Source organism: Heteronotia binoei, chromosome 15 (assembly GCF_032191835.1).
Source record: "Heteronotia binoei isolate CCM8104 ecotype False Entrance Well chromosome 15, APGP_CSIRO_Hbin_v1, whole genome shotgun sequence".
Classification (NCBI taxonomy): Eukaryota; Metazoa; Chordata; class Lepidosauria; order Squamata; family Gekkonidae; genus Heteronotia; species Heteronotia binoei.
The window spans coordinates 4,626,248-4,640,408 of record NC_083237.1 but is presented as its reverse complement, the minus strand read 5'-3'; the positions used below and the strand labels follow the sequence as shown (position 1 = coordinate 4,640,408).

Genomic DNA, 14,161 nt, shown 5'->3' with positions numbered 1-14,161 from the left:
TTGCCGTTCCCTTCTTCTTTTGCCTTATGTCTTTCCTAGCATCAGGATTTTCTCCAGTGAGTGCTCCCTTCTCATTGGGTGGCCAAAGTATTTGAGCTTCATCTTCAGCATCTGACCTTCCAGGGAACAGTCTGGGTTGATTTCCCTTAGGACTGACTGATTGGATCTTCTTGCTACTAGGTGTCCTATTAAGAAAAAGGTCCCAGGTCCCAGTAGAATATTTGACGTGGGCCAAATGATGTCTGTTTCTTATTGGGTCAGATGGTTAATATCTGCTTTTTCTGTTGTCATAGATTTTAATTCAAAAATGCCTGGTGGAAGAGCACGGTTTTGCAGGCCCTGCGGAACTGTGAGAGCTCTCACAGGACCCTAACCTCCTCCAGAAGCTCATTCCACTAGCCAGGGGCCACATCACAAAAGGCCCGGGCTCTGGTCATCTTACTTACTTATTTATTTATTTATTTATTTAATTCGATTTATATCCTGCCCTACCCCATCGAGGTGGGCTCAGGGTGGCTTACAACATAAAAAGCTAACAAAGATCAGTTTAAAATACATTAATAATTATACAATAAAATACATAAAAATACATAAAATTCACATCAATATGTACTATGCTACCTTTCCTTAAATCAATTCTTCAAATATTCCAGTATTCAATAATCTGATGTTCAAGATTTAAATATTCAGGCATTCCGATAACAATTAATTATGTGCCAGCCGGAAGAGGGTTGTCTTACAGGCCCTGTGGAACTGTCTGAGATTCCGCAGGGCCCTCACCTCCTCCGGGAGCTGATTCCACCAACATGCAAGACTAAGCACTTACCATGTTACCGTATGTTAAGAAATCATTTTTGTTTCTCATATATTTATCATACTCAGCTTCTATTGGGAACTTAAGCAGAGAATCTGAAGGGCACAGTAAATTTCAGCATGTCAACTGTATTCTCAAAAGTCAATCTCTGATTGTGTGGCTTCGTTCTTGTGTTATAATTGTTTTGGTTGTTTTCTTAATCTATAAATAATTGCACAAGCTTTCTTCCAGATTACTCTTTTTTCATGCTCCATCCCAAGAAAATATGCCAAATATCTGCTGAGTTTATTCAGATGTTCAAAATGCCTTTGTTTTAAAAAGTATTGGAGAAAGCTTGGAGAAACGTCGACTGCGGGGTGACATGACAGAGCTTTACAAGATAATGCAAGGGATGGAGAAAGTAGAGAAAGAAGCACTTTTCTCCCTTTCTCACAATACAAGAACTCGTGGGCATTCGATGAAATTGCTGAGCAGACAGGTTAAAACGGATAAAAGGAAGTACTTCTTCACCCAAAGGGTGATTAACATGTGGAATTCACTGCCACAGGAGGTGGCGGCGGCCACAAGCATAGCCACCTTCAAGAGGGGTTTAGATAAAAATATGGAGCAGAGGTCCATCAGTGCCTATTAGCCACAGTGTGTGTGTGTGTGTGTGTGTGTGTGTGTGTATAAATTTTGCCACTGTGTGACACAGAGTGTTGTACTGTATGGGCCATTGGCCTGATCTAACATGGCTTCTCTTATGTTCTTATGTTCTTATTTTTTCTGTGTCTCTTCCATTTCTACCATGTCTAATTGGTTTTTTGATAGTCTGATCTCTGCTAGCATGTCTTTATTGGGATTTTTATTTTTTTTGCTCTGCTCCTTCTTGGCTTCTTTAGAGCAGTGGAACAGAGATTGAAGGGATTCTCTACTAGTGAAACATCTTGGAAATCCCTGGACAACATCAAGAATATCTTCAGTTTCCACAGGAAAGACAGGATAGGTAAGGAGGTGACTCTGTTGGAATGTCATTGGCGGCAGCACCCAATCGCAGCTGGACCTTCAGTTTCAGTCGCATCTGGAACGAGCTAGAGCTGGAGAACGGTCTTCAGGAGTCCCAACTGGTTCCCAGCTCATCCTTGCTCACTAATAAGAAACTCACTGGCAGCAAAGTCTGGGAATCTGGTTGGTTACCCTCCCTCTTATAACCTACTAGAAACAGGACTGACACTCCCGCTAGGCATATAGAGGATGGTGTGGAATTGTTTTCTGTGGCCCCGGAAGGTCGAACCAGAACCATTGGGTTGAAATTAAATCAAAAGAGTTTCCGGCTCAACATTAGGAGGAACTCCCTGACCGTTCGAGCGATTCCTTAGTGGAAAAGGCTTCCTCCTTGGGAGGTGGTGGGCTCTCCTTCCTTGGAGGTTTTTAAACAGAGGCTAGATGGCCATCTGACAGCAATGAGAATCCTGTGAATTTAAGGGGAACTGGAATGGGTCCATAGGAGGGTGACGAAGATGGTTAGGGGTCTGGAGACCAAGTCCTATGAGGAAAGGTTGAAGGAGCTGGGGTGTTTAGCCTGGAGAGGAGGCAGCTGAGAGGTGATACGGTCACCATCTTCAAGGACTTGAAGTGCTGTCCTATAGAGGATGGTGTGGATTTGTTTTCTGTGGCCCCGGAAGGTAGGACCGGAGCCAATGAGTTGAAATTAAATCAAAAGAGTTTCCAGCTCAACATTAGGAAGAACTCCGTGACCGTTAGAGTGATTCCTCAGTGGAGCAGGCTTCCTCGGGAGGTGGTGGGCTCTCCTTCCTTGGAGGTTTTTAAACAGAGGCTGGATGGCCATCTGACAGCGATGACGATCCTGTAAATTTACGGGGAGGTATCTGTGGGTTTCCTGTATTGTGCAGGGGGTTGGACTAGATGACCCTGGAGGTACCTCCCAACTCTAGGATTCTATGATTCTAGGCAAACTAGGCATTTGCCTAGAGTGCCGGGCTGGGGAGGATGCCAAATTGGGCCCTCCTGGCCCAGCGCCATATGCAAATGCCCAAGTTTTTCCAGCATGCAGTCTCTGTATAGCTCCCTGAGCGATCTTCTGCCCGGAGGACATTCAAGGAGCAATTCAAGGACTGTGCACCGCCAGGAGCCTTTCCCTCCCTTCTCTGAACATCAAAGAGGGGCAGAGGAGGGCTTCTGGCTAGTGCGCAGTCTCTGTAGTGCTCCCTGAGTGTCTTCTGCCTGGAGGATGCTCAGAGAGTGCTACAGGCGGTGGCAGGAGGTGCAGCGCGGCAGCAAAGGTAAATAGAGAGGGGAGGATTGGAGCATGGTGCTGCGTTGCGGCACCGAGGATAAAGATAGGGGAGGGGGCAGCCTGGGGGGCGACGCCAGGCAAGTCTGCCTGAGGCGCCGCGCACCTTAGGGCCACCCCTGACTAGAAATCACTTTGATCCCTACTGAATCCAGAAGTCTTAATTCCTTGCTTGCTTAACACTGATCAATAAATTCCTCCGTCCCACAACCCACAAATGGATTCTGCCCGGCTGAATCCACCACTGATCCTGTGTTTTCCAGAGTATGTCATAAACCACTGGAAGGAAGACGCCTTCTTTGGCTACCAGTTCTTGAATGGATTGAATCCAACCGTCATCCAGAAATGCACAAAGATCCCACCTAATTTCTCTGTCACCCAAGATATGGTGGCCAGTTCCCTGGGCAGAGGCACAACCTTAGCGGAAGAGCTGACAGTAAGAAATTTTGGGTTGTGGAACGTCTGGATGTGTGCATTTGTGTGTATTCAAGATAGATGTATCTTTACACTACAGCAGGGATGGCCAACGGTAGCTCTCCAGATGTCTTTTGCCTACAACTCCCATCAGCCCCAGCCATTGGCCATGCTGGCTGGGGCTGTTGGGAGTTGTAGACAAAAAAAATCTGGAGAGCTACCGTTGACCACCCCTGCACTACAGGATTTCCCCAGTGGCTGCTTTCAATATGGCTGCTCCCCGGCAACAACAAAAAGGGCAGCTGCCTCACTTGGGGGGGAGATGCCTTAGCCCCTCTTCCTCACCTTGTTCTGCTGGCTGATGCTGAGGCAGAATGACTGAAAAGGCTTCTGAGTTCACCCCCTTTGCTGATATAAAGTTCTGCTTTGCCATTTCTGTCACATCTCTCTTCCCTTAGGGAATGGGTGGGAATCCTCTGGGCTTTTACACAGGAATTTTCTCTATTGTGCTTTGTAAGCCCTCTTGTGAGCCACCAGGAAAGGCGGGATATAAATATTTTAATAAATATATGTGATGTATCCAGTCGTTTATCCCCATGGAGAGTCAACAGCTTGGCCATAAAGACCATGTCTGAGGCAGGGCCAAGAGAGAAGCACGACAACTATTGGGCATGTCAGAGAGGTTGAACAGCCGCTCTCTCTTCCCAGGGAGTTCTTGTCCTAGTGGTTTTCTCACAGGGGCTCTGATCTTCCACTTGGAGGTGGGCAGCTGAACATTCAGCACTGATCACTCCTCAGAGAGGACATTGGTGCGTAATTCAACAACCTGGCTGGAAGCCCCTCAGGAAGGGCCTGGAGGCATAGAAAGAGGGATGAGAAGAAGGGAGCAACCTCGCAGGGGAATGCTCTAATTTAACAGCAGAGTTTGGGTGGAGCAGAATGGCCAAACTTTGCAAGACTATGTACAGGTCACAGGACTTTCCCCCTTTATCTGCTAGGAGCCAGTTTGATGTAGTGGTTAAGTGTGCGGACTCTTATCTAGGAGGCCGGGTTTGATTCCCCTCTCCTCCACTTGCAGCTGCTGGAATGGCCTTGGGTCAGCCATAGCTATTGCAGGAGTTGTTCTTGAAAGGGCAGCTACTGTGAGAGTCCTCTCACTCCCACCCACCTCACATGGTGTCTGTTGTGGGAGAGGAAGATAAAGGAGATTGTGAGAAGAAGAAGAAGAAGATATTGGATTTATATCCCGCCCTCCACTCCGAAGAGTCTCAGAGCGGCTCACAATCTCCTTTACCTTCCTCCCCCACAACAGACACCCTGTGAGGTGGGTGGGGCTGGAGAGGGCTCTCACAGCAGCTGCCCTTTCAAGGACAACTTCTGCCAGAGCTATGGCTGACCCAAGGCCATGCCAGCAGGTGCAAGTGGAGGAGTGGGGAATCAAACCCGGTTCTCCCAGATAAGAGTCCGCACAGTTAACCACTACACCAAACTGGCTCCTAGCAGATAAAGGGGGAAAGTCCTGTGACCTGAGTCTCTAAGTCTCTGAGATTTGAGCCACTCTGAGTCTCTGAGATTTGGAGTGGCGGGCGGGATATAAATTCAATATCTTCTATCTTCTTCTTCTTTATTCCTTAACTAATTATTTTCTTCTATTTTGCTGCCTTGGGAATTTGAAGGAAAGGAGTCCCCTGTGCAGGCACCAGTCGTTTCCGACTCTGGGGTGACATTGCTTTCACAATGTTTTCACGGCAGACTTTTTACGGGGTTGTTTGCTATTGCCTTCCCCAGTCTTTTTACACTTTCCCCCCAGCAAGCTGGGGACTCATTTGACCGACCTCGGAAGGATGGAAGGCTGAGTCAATCTTGGGCCAGCTACCTGAATCCAGCTTCCACAGGAATCGAACTCAGGTCGTGAGCAGAGAGTTCCAATCACAGTACTGCAGTACTGCTGCTTTACCGTTCTGTGCCACGGGGCTGCAAATATTTCTGACAGAGTCATAATTCTAAAAGCTGAGGCCTTTTCCCAGCCCACATACAAGTTTCCCCTTCCACCCCTCTCTTCTGCAGAAAGGTAACATCTACATTGCCGACTACCAAATTCTGGATGGAATCACCAATAACAAGCCCCAGCAGTACATCGCAGCCCCCCTCTGCCTGCTGCATCTCACACCTGAGGAAGAGCTCATGCCCCTTGCCATCCAGGTAATGGGTTAGAACCATTTGACATTGTTGTACGCCCTAGTTTGGGAGCTCTTTTGGTAGCGGGGCAGGGCAGGGCAGGGCCCTCAATGGCTGTGGGTGATCTTTCCGAGTGTTTCCAGGGAAGGCGTCTGAAGTCATCAAACATGGGGGAAACAGTTTGCATGCAAAGCAGTTTCCACAGGAGGAAACTGCTTTGCAATGTTAGGGTTTGTAGAATCTTTCGGGCTCAAGTGCCATGTTCTACTGGAGAAAGTTTTTCTTCCAGACGTTTCGTTCTCGGCTACGGAGAACATCCTCAGTGGCGTTGCAGTCGGACCTTCTTGGCTGCTGTGCATTGAGTGAGGCCGGGGCTGCTGGAGAGCTGCTATTTCTAGGCTGGAGGGGGTGTGGTGAAAAGGCTTGTGGATGTGCCCATTGTTTGGTGGGGTTTCCTGGAAGGGTAGTGATAAGGAAACTGGCTGTTGAATGTGACCATTGTTCTGTGTTAATTGCTGGGAGGGTTGGAAGGGGTGTGAAGAAAAGGCAGGTGGTTGTTGACTGTGCTGATTGTTCTGTTGAATGTGCTGGTTGTTCTGTGAATTTCTGCAATTTATAGTCAGTAGGGTGTTTTGCAGAGCTGGGTACCAAGATTGGTGGATGGAAATGCCGTCTTCCTTTCTGTTAAAGTTGTGCTGGTGTTTGTAAATCTCAATAGCTTCTCTGTTTAGGCGGGCATGATAATGAGAGGCTGTAGAAAGGACTTCAGTTCTTTCGAAGTGGATGACGTGGTCTCCTTCTTGAAGTGCATGTTTAGCTACAGAAACAGTTTGCGTGAACCTCCACAGGAGGAAACTGCTTTGCAACGGTCACCAAGCTTTTTGCATATAGACAACAGTGACCCGGTAGACATTATATCCTCAGACATTCAAAAGGCTTTCGACCAGCTCTCTCAGCAAAGACTCCTGAGTCAACTTAGCAATCATGGAATAAGAGGAAGAGTTCTCGTATGGATTAAAAACTGGCTAAATATCAGGAAGCAAAGAGTAGGAAACAGGGGACAGTTCTCACAGCGGGGGGAAGTGAGCAGTGGGGTCCCACAAGGATCAGTTTTGGGGCTGATGCTATTTCATTTATTCACTAACGATCTGGAACTAGGGTTAAGCGAGTGTAGCGAACAGGTTTGCAGATGACACAACCCGGTTCAGGGACAGGGACTGCCCTAATACGACGCAAACCTGCTTCGATTCTGCAACAGCCTTCAGATCACCTTCCTTAATTGGCCGGGTTACCAGTTAGCTGCCCATTGCCTGGTGGGCGCTTCCCTCAGCCCAGTCAAACCATAAGGAACTGTGAAATGTCGGCTGCTGGTGCCTCAGACGGGTAGGGTTGCCAAGTCCAATTTAAGAAATATCTGGGGACTTTGGGGGTGGAGCCAGGAGACTTTGGGGGTGGAGCCAGGAGACATTGGGGGTGGAGCCAAGATCAAGGCTGTGACAAGCATCATTGAACTCCAAAGGGAGTTCTGGCCATCACATTTAAAGGGATGGCACACCTTTTCAATGGCTTCCTTCCATAGGAAATAATGAAGGATAGGGGCACCTTCTTTCGGGGCTCATAAAATTGGACCCCCTGGTCCAATCATTTTGAAACTTGGGGATATTTTGGGGAGAGGGACTACATGCTGTACTAAAAATTTGGTGCCTCTACCTCAAAAAACAGCCCCCCCTAGAGCCCCAGATACCCATGGATCAATTCTCCATTATTTTCTATGGGAATAAATCTCCATAGGGGATAACAGAGTTCCCAGCAGACATTTCCCTCCCCTCCCCCCGCTTTCTGACGACCCTGAAGCGGGGAGAGGGTCTCCAAACCGGGGGATCCCCTGCCCCCACCTGGGGATTGGCAACCCTACAGACGGGTGACTCTCCCTTGATGTTTCTAATTCCAAGGAGGAGGGGGAACAGCCCTCTCCCACCTTTCACTGGGGAAAGAAAGACTCCATCCCAAAGTCTATAAAGAAGATAACTCGGGGATGAGTCTTCGCAGCAACCGCGAGGAAGGGAGACAGAAGCAGAGTTTTCAACACAAAACCAAGCAGTTTGAATCCTTGGCATTCATTCACTGTAGCGGTAGGAGAAGAAAATGAATGTAAGCAGGGCTCTTTTACTAACAGGAGCTCCTCTGCATATTAGGCCATGCCCCCCTGATGTAGCCAATCCTCTTGGAGCTTATAGTAGGCCCTGTGCGAAGAGCCCTCTAAGCTCTTAGAGGATTGGCTACATCAGGGGGCGTGGCCTAATATGCAGAGGAGCTCCTGCTAGAAAAAGAGCCCTGAATGTAAAAAGGATTTGTTTTAAGTGCCAAGCCAGCCACCACTGTCCGTCATTCCCCTTTTATGGACGCGAGCGTGTGCAGAAAAGAGCTACTTTTTGGAAGCCTGGTAAAAGAAAGCCGCTTTGCTACATGAACTTGAGATTCAGAGGAGCTGGAGAGGAGAGGGAAGAGGAGGTGTGTGTTTCGTGTGATTTTGCTAGGGCTGCCAAGCTCACAGGCCAGGTTAGGCCCCCGCCCTGGAGGTTCCCAACGCACTGACTCTAAGAGCTTCCGGGGAAAATCTATGGTTTTCCTGGATGCTCTAGCAATTTGGGAGGGAAAACTCTATGGTATCTCTATGGTATCTCAATTTGGTTTCCCTCCCAAATTGCTAGAGTGTATGATTTTCCCGGATGCTCTAGCAATTTGGGAGGGGAAACTCTATAGTATCTCTTGGTATCTCAATTTGGTTTCCCTCCCAGATTGCTAGAGTGTATGATTTTCCCGGATGCTCTAGCAATTTGGGAGGGGAAACTCTATGGTATCTCTTGGTATCTCAATTTGGTTTCCCTCCCAAATTGCTAGAGTGTATGATTTTCCCGGATGCACCAGCAATTTGGGAGGGGAAACTCTATGGTATCTCTATGGTATCTCAATATGGTTTCCCTCCCAAATTGCTAGAGTGTCTGGGAAAACCATAGCGTTTTCCCAGAAGCTCCTAGAGCAGCCAGCACGGGGCATCGCCGGCACCATGACGTCACTAGTGAGTGATGTCATTGTGCCGGCAACATCAGGGAAGGATCCCTCCCACCGGCCAAAAGAATGTAAGGAGGTCGGAGGCCACAGGGGACTTGCCAGCCCTACATTCTGCTGGTGTCAAATTGGCTGTACATGAAAAAGAAACGTGCCCGCAGGGCAGGCGCACAAAAAATGGTCCTGAAAACCCAGAACTAGGGATTGGCACCAACTGAACCACAAATTTGTTATTAATTTTGCCCTGTTCAGAGTTCAGGGTCTATAGTCTGCGGATAGGGCAGAAAGCAGCAGTTGAAGGGGACATTGAGCCATTTTGGTGTAGTGGTGAAGTGCGCGGACTCTTATCTGAGAGAACCGAGTTTGATTCCCCACTCCTCCACTTGCAGCTGCTGGAGCGACCTTGGGTAAGCCAGAGCTCTCTTATCTGGGAGAACCGAGTTCGATTCCCCACTCCTCCACTTGCAGCTGCTGGAGCGGCCTTGGGTAAGCCAGAGCTCTCTTATCTGGGAGAACCGAGTTCGATTCCCCACTCCTCCACTTGCAGCTGCTGGAGCGGCCTTGGGTAAGCCAGAGCTCTCTTATCTGGGAGAACCGAGTTCGATTAACACTCCTTCGCTTGCAGCTGCTGGAGCTGCCTTGGGTCAGCCAGAGCTCTCTTATCTGGAAGAACCGGGTTTGATTCCCCACTCCTCCACTTGCAGCTGCTGGAATGGCCTTGGGTCAGCCAGAGCTCTCATAGGAATTGTTCTTGAAATGGCAGCCTCTGTGAGAGTCCTCTCAGCCCGCCCACCTCACAGGGTGCCTGTTGGGGGCGGGGGAGGTAAAGGCGATTGAGACGGGTCTGAGATTCTGAGGCTGTGATCATGCACACTAAAGAATGCACTTTCAATGCACTTTCCAACTGGATTTTGCCAGTTCACACAGAGCATTTAGACATTAAAACAGCATTCCTTGCCTCCTGAGCATGCAGGTACTAACAGCCAGTTTGGTGTAGTGGTGAAGTGTGCGGACTCTTATCTGGAAGAAACGAGTTTGATTCCCCACTCCTCCACTTGCACCTGCTAGCATGGCCTTGGGTCAGCCATAACTATCACAGGAGTTGTCCTTGAAAGGGCTGCTGCTGTGGAGTCCTCTCAGCCCCACCCACCTCACAGGGTGTCTGTTGTGGTGGAGGAAGATAAAGAAGATTATGAGCCACTCAGAAATTCAGAGTGGAGGGTGAGATATAAATCCAATATCTTCTTCATCTTCTTCTTCTTAAACCCTTGCTTTGTGATCCCCACCGCTCAGATGTTCTTTGGGCTTACTTCTGCATCCCCTTTACAGAGACTGCACAAGAAAGCCCGAAAAAGCTGAGTGATGGGAAGCAGGCTGCTCTCTGCCACTCAGCTGTTTTTCTTTGGTTTGGGAGGGGGGGTTATGGTTTTTTTGGGGGGGTTATGTTTTTTTACGGTTTATGCAAACCGTATTTAAAGGGAATACAGTCCCATTCAACAGGTTTGCTGGGGCCACAAAACACGAGCCTGTTTGGTTCACCTGGAAGCCTCCAGTTTTGTTCGGTTTGTGTTTCAGCAAGAAACCGGAAATGTGCCCGTCCCTATCCAGAACATGAAAACATGGCACACATTTCTAACATGAGCCAGTAACACCCTACTTGACACGAAACAATCAGAGTAAAAACCCCTCCCCCCCCCCAAAGCTGAGATCCCAAACTAACAAGATTTTTCCCAGTGCACTTTTCATCCAAATAAATGTGGGTTTTGCTGTCATTATTTCACCAAGTTCTCATGTCGGTTGTCTCCTCTTCCCACAGCTCAGCCAGACTCCAGGCCCAGAGACCCCCATCTTCCTGCCTAGTGACTCTGAATGGGACTGGATCCTGGCCAAGACCTGGGTGCGAAACTCCCACTTCCATGTGCACCAGGCCGTGGCCCACCTGCTCCGGACACACCTGCTGGCAGAAGTCATTGCTCTGGCAACCCTCCGCCACTTCCCCATATGCCACCCGCTCTTCAAGGTGAGATTGAAGCAGGGGGGGGGGGTTGTGCTTCTAACCTCAATAAGGAAAAAATACAGGGGGCAAGTCACAGCAGTTAAAATGCTAGTTGTTCCCATGCAGTAGATGGGTGGCTAAGTTTTCGAGAGGGTTTCTCAAAGCAAGTTACTAATCCAAGTGCTAAGAAGTGCCCCCTGGTCCCATTCGCACCAAGGAGTTCGTTGATGATCTAGCATTGCCTTGATTACCTACGAACACACGAAACTGCCTTATACCAAGGGCTTTTTTTGAGCAGGAACGCAGTTCCGGCTAGTTTGGCATCAGGGGTTGTGGCCTAATATTCAAATGAGTTCCTGCTGGGCTTTTCCTACAAAAAAGCCCTCAGTGAAACAATGGTGATGTCAGGGGGTGTGGCCTAATATGCAAATGAGTTCCGGCTGGGCTTTTCCTACAAAAAAGTCCTCAGTGAAACGATTGTTGTGTCAAGGGGTGTGGCCTAATATGCAAATAAGTTCCTGCTGGGCTTTCCCTACAAAAAACTTCAGTGAAACAATGGTGATGTCAGGGGGTGTGGCCTAATTTGCAAATGAGTTCCTGCTGGGCTTTCCCTACAAAAAAGCCCTCAGTGAAACAATGGTGATGTCAGGGGGTGTGGCCTAATCTGCAAATGAGTTCCTGCTGGGCTTTCCCTACAAAAAAGCCCTCAGTGAAACAATGGTGATGCCAAGGGGTGTGGCCTAATATGCAAATGAGTTCCTGCTGGGCTTTCCCTTAAAAAAACCTCAGTGAAACAATGGCGATGCCGGGGTGTGGCCTAATATGCAAATAAGTTCCTGCTGGGCTTTTCCTACAAAAAAAACCCCTTGGTAAAATAACGGTGATATCAGGGGGTGTGGCCTAATACGCAAATAAGTTCCTGCTGGGCTTTTCCTACAAAAAAGCCCTCTATGAAACAATGGTGATCAGGGGGTGTGGCCTAATATGCAAATGAGTTCCTGCTGGACTTTTTCTACAAAAAAGCCCTGCCTATACTGAATTAGACCATTGGTCCATCAAGGTCTTCTCCAACTGGTAGCAGCTCTACAGGATTTCAGGTAGAAATTTTCCACATCACCTACTGGCACATCCTTTACCTGGAGATACTGCGGAATTGAACTTGGGACCTTCTGCATGCAAACAAGAGGCTCTACCACTGAGCCACAGCCCCTTCCGAAATTAATTTATCCTAGCTGAAACCACACAGATCCTGTACTTCTCACATTTCATGGCACTATAGGCCTTGTTGCATAAAGGTTTTGGTTTCTGCATGTAAGTCCACCTACTGAAGACCTAAGAACATAAGAGAAGCCATGCTGGATCAGGCCAAGGGCCCATCCAGTCCAATACTCTGTGTCACATAAGAACATAAGAGGAGCCATGTTGGATCAGGCCAATGGTCCATCCAGTCCAACACTCTGTACATAAGAACATAAGAGGAGCCATGCTGGATCAGGCCAATGGCCCATCCAGTCCAACACTCTGTGTCACACAGTGGCCAAAAAACCCAGGTCCCATCAGGAGGTGAGACTATGGCTCAGTAGCAGAGCATCTGTTTGGCGTGCAGATAGTCCCAGGTCTAACCCCATCGCCACTTAAAGCAAAGATTGACTGATGTTCTGATTCAGTATCATGCAGTATTATGCAGCATCACGTGTCCATGTTTCCTCACACATCTTGCAAAGTAGATTCGGATGTTTGTGCTCGAATGAAAACAAGTTAGTCCTGTAGATGTCACAAGACTCCAGTTTAATTAGATGCATCTTTCCAGTTTTGCCCTCAGAATTTGTTCTTTTTTTTAATGCAATGTGTTCTTGTTTTTTAGTGTAACCCCCCCCCCCCTTTTTAGTGGAGGTTCTAAATTCAATGTGGCGCAGAGTACTGCAGTCAGAGCTCTCTGCTCACAACCTGAGTTCTATCCCAGCAGAAGCTGATTCAGGTAGCCAGCTCCAGGTTGGCTCAGCCTTCCATCCTTCCGAGGTCGGTAAAATGAGTACCCAGGTTGCTGGGGTGAAAGTGTAGATGACTGGGGAAGGCAATGGCAAACCACCCCATAAAAAGTCTGCCGTGGAAACGTTGTGAAAGCAATGTCACCCCAGAGTCGAAAGCAATGTCACCCCAGAGTCGAAAACGACTGGTGCTTTTTTAAATTCAATAATGGAGTACCTACCTGCTGTATATTGCTTTAGGTGTTCTGGATGTTATTTAATTGCATCTTGAAACTTTACTTTATTTGATTTTATTTGAAACACAGACTTGTGTACTGTATTTGGCTTGCTGCATCTTCAAAAACTAACATTAGACACTAGGGCTGGGCAAAGTGAAGTCCACTACAGCACCTTTTAGTCAGAGAGCATTGAAAAGACCTGGGTGCAGCAGGAAAGCCAAAGAGCATCAGAAGACTTTGATGGAAGTCCTCAATTTGCCCAGCTTTTGGCTCCTCGCTGGCAGAAAGAGAATAAATGATGCAAACTAATCAGACATTAAATGGTGATCTGGGCGTATCTTATTATCGTAATATGCAGGCTTGTATTTTGCATGATAGGGTGGGTGGTCCAAGCTCACAATCTACACACACACACCCCAAACCCTTCATGGTATTTGTTTGGGCTGCTTTTTGCACCAGTTTTTTGCCCTCTGCCATTTCCATGACTCTACACTTCCCTGAATGAGCCCAGACAATCAGGGATCACGGAATAAATATAATTGTCTCACAAAGCCATGAATCCAATTCAGAGTGAAGGCAGGAAACATTGCCCTCGTTCCGAACGGGCATTGGAGAGGGAACCTTCTTTGCTACCCACCTCCCTGCGGAAACGATACCTTTGCAACCTCTTTAGCAGCTTAAACAATGATAGCATGATTTTATAAATCCAGCGCGAGTATAAATAAATTAATTCAATTCTCTCGTTTTGACATCTGCCCCTCTTTCAGCTCTTGATCCCTCACATTCGCTACACCTTTAAAATCAACACCTTGGCTCGGGAAACGCTCATCAATAAAGGTGGTGTCTTTGACCTGGTGAGTTCTACATTCCCTCTTTTGGCACAAACTCGTAGCTTAGCCTATCAAGGACTTGCCAGAGGGTGATCTGAAGGCTCTTGCAGAATTGAAGCAGGTATGCTTCATTTTTGAGAGTCTCTGTACGCCATCTTGGCTTGATGTGGTGGAAGGAAGGAGTTAGCAATAGGAATAGGAGTTAGGAATGGAGTTAGCAATAAAGATAGGAATGGAGTTAGCAATAAAGAAATAAAATGATTATAAATTCCTTGCAATGATATATGGCAGGGGTGGCCAACGGTAGCTCTCCAGACGTTTTTTTTTTGCCTACAACTCTCATCAGCCCCAGCCATCAGCC

The 14,161-nt window shown here is 47.8% G+C and overlaps 1 protein-coding gene across 1 annotated transcript in view; it reads left to right on the top strand.

The window, feature by feature from the left end:
• The window catches only part of LOC132584594 (polyunsaturated fatty acid lipoxygenase ALOX15B-like), a 35,039-nt gene that overhangs the window by 12,014 nt on the left and 8,864 nt on the right, over positions 1–14,161 (top strand). Inside the window, exons 6-10 of the mRNA XM_060256496.1 lie at positions 1,696–1,799; positions 3,371–3,543; positions 5,589–5,723; positions 10,585–10,788; positions 13,738–13,824. Coding sequence (XP_060112479.1) covers positions 1,696–1,799; positions 3,371–3,543; positions 5,589–5,723; positions 10,585–10,788; positions 13,738–13,824 — 703 coding nt within the window. The remainder of the gene's footprint in view (positions 1–1,695; positions 1,800–3,370; positions 3,544–5,588; positions 5,724–10,584; positions 10,789–13,737; positions 13,825–14,161) is intronic.